Raw genomic sequence first — 9,135 nt, 5'->3', positions numbered from 1 at the left:
AATATGTATATATTCCATACTTTCTTCATCCATTCTTCCATTGAAGGGCATCTAGGTTGTTTCCAGGTTCTGGCTATTACAAACAATGCTGCTTTTTCAATCAGATTTTTCTAAGATGAAACAAATGAAATAAGGAAACTATGGGTTGAATTTCAGAGCTTAAGAGGCCAACACATGAGTAGTTTCAAAAGGTCTCAGGTACCAAATGCTATGTAAATTGAGTCATCGTATTACCCTGTGTATTCCACATCCCTAGAAGCATTAATTTTGAACCAATAAACAAAATATTGGTGATTTATGCTTCTAATTATTTTATGTATTTACAAAGCCTGGGATCAGAGATTCGATACCTACTCACATTCCAATGGCCTTTGTTTTTTGTTCAGATTGAAGGAAAGTGGGTTACTACTGCAATCGCTGCAGACAATGCTGACATAATAGAGGAAGGACAACCTCTGAGACTCTATGTTCGTGAACTTGCTTGTACTGAGGCATGTAATAGATTGAAATTCACATTTTATACCAAGTAAGCAAATTGTTAACCGTGCAAATTGCGAAGACTGTTTACGTCTCACAGATTTTATGTTGATAAACTTACAGGCAAATGTTCTGTTTCTGGTCTTGAAATTGAAGGCCTTATTTTCAGAAATGTGATTATGTTGTTCCATGATGGTTCAGCTCTGGACACCACTCAGAAGTTAGACACTGTCTCCAGTTCCTTGAATGTTTTCTTAGAATTGTCCAGGTTGGACACCTGTGCTTGGATTTATACTCTAATATTTTATGCAGGACATTCTAAGAATCTCATTAATAGTAAGTCAAAAGTATGTGTGAGCATTTGGTTCAAAGCATACATGTTATTTAATATGTTATGTAATGAAATAAGATATTATTCAGTCAATGATATCATAAAAAAGTCTTCTACACACAGTTCAGATAGATCTAATTTGTAAAGTACTGTCTCTGATGCTCTAGTTTCAAAGATTCTCACTCTGAAATTTGGGTAACTATGTTCATTGAAAGAGTACATAACAGCATAAGAAATTTTAGAGCTTAGAACTATTTCTATCTTCTAGCTACAACTGTAAGTTTTAAGTTATAAACAAAATCACTTAAAATGTATGTATATAAACCTATGTACATTATCATTAACTGGAACATGAGAATTTAGATATTAATCATCATATTCATCTATGTACACTGTTTATAGATACTATTATTTTCAAACTCATTATAATGTGAAGATCTTTAATATGAACTCAAAGGTTATAAAGGATAAACCATCATTTCCATGTTTGACTTTTAGGGTGAATGGCCAATGTACAAAGACCAAAGTCATTGCGAATAGGCAAGCAGATGACCAGTACAGAGCCCGGTGTAAGTACAGAAGTTGGGAGCTTTCTCTGAACAAAAGCATTGTGGGTGAGCATACAAGCTGGCACTTCAGTCACCCATAGGTATATAAATCTAGAATAATTTTGGTTTCTTGGAAATTTCTTAATCCTTCCAACTAACATAGATATGTCACAAGTCAGAGTATGTTGTAGGTCATCTGAAGTTTACATAAAGAACACTATTACCTAAAAGTGTGAGTAATGCTAAGAAAATGACTCCAAATACCTTCCTGCATGAAAATTTATTTCTAATTTGTATTCATTGTCTTTACTTTCATACAGTATCTTGGTTTGCTATTGGACAGGCCTGCCACTCACTAATAAGTCTCAGTGGCCTCGAACATCTTTGCAAACTTCATGCCTAAGGCTAACAAGTACTTTTATTACAAGCATTATCTACCATCTTTGATTCATAGAGTATTTAAATGGTACTATTTTAAGGTTTCTTTTTCTCATATTTTATAGGGATGATAACATTTAAATTATTGGGTGATATACTTCAATTTGAAAATCAGAGGAAAATCTGTTTAAGAATTTCAGACAGACTCATTCAATTTTGTAAAAATGACAAAATAATAGCAAGATTATTCACCTGAATTATAACTGGTGTGGCTTTTTTGATCATAAATGAATGGAGGGCATATTCTTCTGGAAAGTGTATTGTTTTCACTACTTACATGGTTATTAAAAAGAGGTGCTCTAATAGAAAATGGATAGCTCCTAAAATCTTTTATTTTTCCATTGAACAGCTTTTATCCTTTAATCAGTGTCAGTAAGAGGAAACACAATACACACACAAAAAGAATGAGATTGAGAGAGAGAGAGAGGCATATGTACACTCACATAGAACACTCACACAGAGACAGAGAGACAGACACACACACTATGAAAGTCTAGTAAACTTGAAATATTCATTGTTATATCTTTTCCATCAATAATCTTACAAGAAGAAAACATTTGTGCATATCTCCAACTAGTACAGTCTCTTTGCATATTTATTCATTTGCCCACCGGGTATTACCATGGTATGACACCAAAGTTTTATACTTTCAGGAAATTGTTAAGTGATATTTTGGATATGGTTGAAAGGAGAAGGAATACCCAGCAGAGTGATCCCACAGGTCTTGACACAAGGAATTTAGAGAAAACGGAAAGTGTCTGTACCTAGAATTCACTATCAGGTTTTTGTTTTTTTTTAATTTTTTTAATATTTATTTATTATGTATACAATATTCTGTCTGTGTGTATGCCTGAAGGCCAGAAGAGGGCACCAGACCCCTTTACAGATGGTTGTGAGCCACCATGTGGTTGCTGGGAATTGAACTCAGGACCTTTGGAAGAGCAGGCAATGCTCTTAACCACTAAGCCATCTCTCCAGCCCTCACTATCAGGTTTAAAGAGTGGAAAGAAGTGGTCACTGCATTATGATGGGCTCTGCCAAATGAAGGACTATAAGAATACCTTTGTTAAACCTGATAGTGAATTCTAGGTACAGACACTTTCCGTTTTCTCTAAATTCCTTGTGTCAAGGCCTGTGGGATCACTCTGCTGGGTATTCCTTCTCCTTTCAACCATATCCAAAATATCACTTAACGTGGTTGCATGTAATATTTGAACTTTATTGAGATTTTCTTCATGGCCTAATGTGTAACAAAATTTTTACATGCTCTGTGGGGTTTTGGAAAGAATGTCTGTCTAGTTTTTGTTTTTTGACTAGCTTGTTGTTTATACTTCAAGTTCTCTATGAAGTTGTAGGTTTGTAACTAGTCAACCGGCCACATTTTGGGAGATGTGAGTCTCCCATTGAGCTGGTTTGACAATCTTTGTCCTTTAGTTATTTGCCGACTTGATGTAAACTAGTGTCTTTTGGGAAGAAGGAACCTCAATTAAGAACATGCTCCCACCAGACTGGCCTCGGCAAACCTGTGAGGCATTTTCTTAGTTAATAATTGATATGAGAGGGCATTTCCCACTGTGGGTGGTGCCATCTCTGGGCAAGCAGTCCTAAGTTGTAGAAGAAAGCATTCTGAGCAAGCTGTTGCCTCTGCTTCAGTCCCTGCTGGCTTTCTTTGATAATGAACTATAAGCTATGAGCTGAAATAAACATCCCTTCCCCAAGAAAAAAAAATAAAAAAAAGAATACCTTTGCCCATGTTTTTCATATGATAGTGAATCAGAGATGATTTCTAGAATCATGGCCAATATTAATGTTTTGTCACAGGTGACATTAAACAAAGTAGAAAAATGAGTGACACTCATTTTGAAATGTTTCTCTTACTGCAGTTGAAGGTGACAACATAATTGTACCTGTGTATGTGACACCAGAAATCATAATCTTTGTTGTTCAGAATGTGAATAGAACTGGCCGGAAAACAAACCTGATTTATGTTCTTGGTAAGAATTGTAGTGGGTTTTTTGATGTAGTAAGAGAAGTATCACCCTGCAAATGAAAATTAAGTCAGACTCACCCTCAAAGTGCAGTATCGTGTGTTTCCAAACTTCTCTCCACTAAATTAAAATGTGATTATTGTGTGGACCATCTTTTACTTTATTTTGTAATTTAAGTAGAATGGTCATTGAAGACTTGTAGTAATGAGGGAGCCTATTGGAAGTGTTTATGTTCATGTTTCCTCACTGGAAATGAGGGAGCATATATCATTTTCCCAAAGTTCAGACCATTTTGAGTGTCATTTTCTCAAGTGTATACTAAATTAAAAAATGAACTCTTGATTATAAACTTGGAAGAAATGTGAAGCTTCACTAACAGGCACCTAAGAATCTCTAGTGTCATGGTTTTGAAAGTGGGTAGGATTGAGTTGAGTGAATTCTCTAGAGGAGTTGTTTTTTTCTATTTTGATACATCATGAAACACTGAGATATAATGTCATTACCATTTATACTTTATTAAATGTGTTTGTGGAATGTGGGGAAAATTATTATTGCCTGTATCAATCCATCAAGGGTAGATGAAATTGGAGCAGTTGGGATACTAAGGATGCAATGTAATTTCTTCAGAGTTCTACTGACATTGTCAATCATACAATACAGGTAAAGGACAATCTTTGACTTCTGTACAATATGAAAAACTTGAGGAATTTGCCAAGGTCCAGAATATTCCAAGAAAAAACATTCAAGATATTCTGGCTACAGGTAACCTCAGTGAATATTATAGTGGTCATAGGATATATATATACATATATATATATTACATATAGATGTATATATTTATATTCCTAATGCATATATATGCACACACATAGTCTTTCTATCTATTTATCTATCTACTCAGTAATATTCCTAATTCAGATTATATCTACATATATGCAATCTTTCAGTTGCTATTTTCAGAAATAATCCTTGGGGAACTTTTCTCATATTCAGATAAAAACATTTATGTCATTCCTTACAACATTCGTGTTCTTTTACAGATATTTGTCCTAAATAATGACTTTTTCTAGGTGAGTAGAAAGAGAAATCATGCTGAATCATCTTGTTATTTGAATGGATTTATACTTATTAGATAAAAAATTGGAAATATGTTTGTGAAAAAGTAAAAAATAAACTCCAAATTAGGCAAAATCAAGGCAGAATATTATTTATCTTTTAAATATGAATATCTTACAGTGAAAAAATAAATAATAGAATATATTTATTTATAAAACAATATAAAGCACTTTTATCTTGCTCAAAATTGCTAACATTTTTATATTGAAAAGTTCATCAAGAGAATATTTCTTGTATTTGACAAATCTTACTCTACTTAGGATTGTAGGGCATTATTTGTCACAGATATAGTAAAATCCTGTTGACGTTTTTAGCATATTCTTTGAAACCTCTCAATATAAATTTTCATGTATGGCCACAGAATGTCATTATTTCCTTTTGACAATGCTCCTATAGGATGCCAAGTACAAGGTATTGGTGACTGCTAGGGAAGGAACTGTTTATGTATAATCCATTCTCTATATTGTTATATTTAATTTTGGATTTATCATGGACAAGGATGAATATTTACTGTATGTTCAACCATGTTTTAATTTTTTTCATTTCATGTCTGCACAGATAACAACAGGATGAGAATTATGCATCATGTCCTCTTGACCATGGAATCAGTATCACATTCAAATCACCATTTTTTTAAAATGAATTTTCCCCTTTCTTGTAAAGTCTGGATACCACATTCCAAATTCCTGACTTGCCTTTCCTTTTCCTTCCTATTACCTATGAGTTATACTTACTTTTTGAATGATTAAATAAAATATATCAAGAAGCAATAAAGACGAGTGAAAAGGTTCTCATTCAAAAACATGTAAATATGCAGTAAGCTAATTAATATAGTCATTCCAGTGTAACAAATCATATCCATATTACTAAAACATATTGCATAGTTAGAAATGTCACAATTACTGGTGAAGGATGGACACAAACACTGCAAAAGTGATTGGATGTTGTGCTTCATATTTACTTTTAGCTGAAAATTTTGTTTTGCAGTTGAATGGTCCTAACACACTAAAAGATTTGACAGAACAAACTCATTGAGTCTGTTTCCATGTTCCACATTATTTAAAAGAGAGGACAAAATATTTTTTAAAAGTTCATCTGAGGAAATTATCTTTTGTTAAATGACTTCAGTAAGTAAGCAAATGAATCAAGATATTCTTAAATAATGTCATATGAGGAGTCATTCTCACTTGAAGAATAAATTCATGAGAATGATATTCCAGATACTAATCTCTGAAAATATGCATGTGATTATTACAATTTTCTCTTTGTACAACAACAATTCCTCGGAGTGTTGTTTGCTATCAAAATAGAAAAGGCAGATTCAATTTTCTTTGAGGGCTTTTAACAAGGAAAAAAGTAAATATATTAGATAGTGATTCTATATTCAGTCTCATAAAGTCTAAAGATGTAACAAAATCAAAGAACATTCAATATTCTTAAGCAACATATTTGAATATTAAACAATGACTTAATTTTGTTTTTAAAAACCCTGTTATTTAACTTTTATTTGTGTACATTGCAAAACAATGTTACTTCAGACAAATACTTGACCAATGTTTTTTGAAACATTAGTATATTCAATGTACATTTTCATTCTCTAAGTAATTGCTATTATTCCTGTGTCCTCAAACTTCTTCCTATTTCTCTAACTTCTTCAGTAATATACATATTCCTTTGAATGTTGAGGAAATGTGTGAATGTGAGTGTGTATGTATTGAGAAAATGAGGACTGACAAATTTATAATCCAATTGTGTCCACTTAGTATCTCTAATATGTATTCCAGGTTAGTGTTGGCCCCCTGGTCTTCAATTACTTATTACTTTTAAGTGGTCTCATTTTATAGGTGTTAGGGATATGACTACTACTTTTATTATCATAAGTTGCTTTCTAAGCCTCAAATGGCATGAAAGTTCTAAAACTCACCATTCACATCGTGATAAAATGGGAAAAGTTTGACCAATTTGAGAGGTAACTCAAAGGTGGTTAGCTGAATGTATATCCTAAGCTGTAGAAGGTAAATCATGCTTGTTTTCTAAAGATGTCTAATTGCAATTGTTCTTTTAATCAACCAGTGTAATTTCTATGTCTATCCACAGACCCAGCCCTACAGAAAGTACTAGAAAGAAAACCCCAACCCAAAGAAATTAACTGAACAGACAAAAACAGAGAACAGATAACCTCACACCAGCAAATCCCAAAGAAGGGAAACACACAAACACTACTACCCCAAAAAATACCATAACAGGAATTAACAACCATTTGTCATGAATAGCTCCTAGTACCAATAGATTCAATTCCCCTAGAAAAAGACACAGGCTAAGATAATAGATATGAAAATAGGATCCAGCCTTCTGCTGTATATAAGAAATATACCTCAACCTCAAAGACAGACATTAGTTCATAGTAAAGGGTTGAGAACTGTTTTTCCAATCAAATGTACCAAGAAACAAGCGGGTATAGCTATCCTAATATGTAACAAACATAGATTTCAAATGAAAATCATTCTGAAGAGATGGAGAAGGATACTTTGTGATCATAACAGGAACAACCCATAAAGAAGAAATCTGAATCCTGAACATCTATGCCCCTAATACAAGAACACCCACATATATAAAAGAAACATTACTAAAACTTAAATTGCAAGGAAATACCACACACTATTATGTCAACCAGACAGAAACTTAACAGAGAAATAAGAGAACTAACACATGGCATGAATCAAATGGACTTAAAAGACATCTATAGAACATTCCAACAAAACACAAAACAATATACCTTATTCTCAAGCACCTCATGGAATCTTCTGTAAAATTGACCAAATACTTGGTAACAAAGCAAACTTCCACAGATACAAAAAAAATTGGAGTAACCTGAAGTATCTTATCAGATCACCTTTGGTTAAAGTTAGTATTTAACAACAACACCACTCTAAGAAACCCTATAACCTCATGGAAATTGAACCACCCCTGGGTCAAAGCTGAAATAAATAAAGAAATTCAAGACTTCCTAGAATTCAACAAAAAATGAAGGCACAGCATACCATACCTATGGGACACCATGAAAGCAGAACTAAGAGGAAATTTTATGGCACTAGGTTCCCACATAAAGAAAATGGAGAAAGCTCATGTCAGTGACTTAATAACATACCTGAAAGCTCTAGAACAAAAAGAAGTAGACTCACTTAGGAGGAGAGGAATACTGGAAATTGAGAACTGAAATCAACAAAATAGAAACAAAGAAAACAATAAAAAGAATCAGTTAGAGAAAGAGCTGGTTCTTTGAGAAAATCAACAAGATAGAAAATCCTTCATCCAAACCAATCAAAAGGCAGAGAGAGAGAACATCCAAATTAACAAAATCAGAAATGTAAAGGAGAACATAACAAAGACACTGAGAAAAATCAGAGATTTTTTAGGTCATTCTACATAAACCTGTACTCCGCACAATTGGAAAACATAAAGGAAATGAATTTTTTTCTGGATAAATATGACTTACCAAAATTAAATCAAGACCAAATAAGCAGATTGAGTAGACATATAACTGCTAAAGAAATAGAAACAATGACTAAAAGTCTTTTAACCAAGAATATTTTAGGACAAGTGATGGAAGAGGGTCATCTTTCTATCTGTTGTTTCATTGGTTAAATAAAGAAAATGCCTTGGCCCTTTAATAGGACATAAAATTAGGTAGGTGGGGAAAACAGAACAGAATGCTGGGAGAAAGAAGTTGAGTCGAGGACTCGCCATGATTCTCCCACTCCAGACAGACGCAGGTTAAGATCTTCCCTGGTAAGTCACCCACACAGATTATTAGAAATGGGTTAGATTGATATGTAAGAGCTAGCCAATAACAAACTGGAACTAATGGGCCAGGCAGTGTTTAAAAGAATACAGTTTCCATGTAATTATTTTGGGGCATAAGCTAGCCATGTGGGCTGCTGGGTGCCGGGGATGCAGCCCCGCCGCTCCTATTACAACAGACAAGATGTTTTCAGAGAAGAATTCTACAAGAATTTCAAAGAACTAATACCAATACTCCTCAATTGTTTCACACAATAGAAACAGAAGCAGCACTGTCAAATTCTTTTTACAAAGTAATGACTACCCTGATACCCACCCCCCCCCACATACACAAGACATTACTAAGAAAGAGAAATATAAACCAAAGTCACTCATGAGCATTGATGCAAAAATACTCAATACTGGCAAATGAAATTCAAGAACATATCAGAAAAAT

At 33.6% G+C, this 9,135-nt stretch overlaps 1 protein-coding gene across 1 annotated transcript in view; it reads left to right on the top strand.

Moving 5' to 3' along the window:
* Positions 1-5,672, top strand: part of LOC101986295 (aphrodisin-like) — a 7,052-nt gene extending 1,380 nt beyond the window's left edge. Inside the window, exons 2-7 of the mRNA XM_005358654.2 lie at positions 387-526; positions 1,307-1,377; positions 3,678-3,788; positions 4,443-4,544; positions 4,823-4,852; positions 5,457-5,672. Of these exons, the coding sequence (XP_005358711.1) occupies positions 387-526; positions 1,307-1,377; positions 3,678-3,788; positions 4,443-4,544; positions 4,823-4,839 (441 nt within the window). The 3' untranslated portion in view covers positions 4,840-4,852; positions 5,457-5,672. The remainder of the gene's footprint in view (positions 1-386; positions 527-1,306; positions 1,378-3,677; positions 3,789-4,442; positions 4,545-4,822; positions 4,853-5,456) is intronic.
* Positions 5,673-9,135: the final 3,463 nt, after the last annotated feature.

The sequence above is a fragment of the Microtus ochrogaster genome, chromosome X, assembly GCF_000317375.1.
Source record: "Microtus ochrogaster isolate Prairie Vole_2 chromosome X, MicOch1.0, whole genome shotgun sequence".
NCBI classification, from domain to species: Eukaryota; Metazoa; Chordata; class Mammalia; order Rodentia; family Cricetidae; genus Microtus; species Microtus ochrogaster.
Note: the sequence above shows the minus strand (reverse complement) of the source record. Positions and strands in the feature narration are given on the sequence as shown.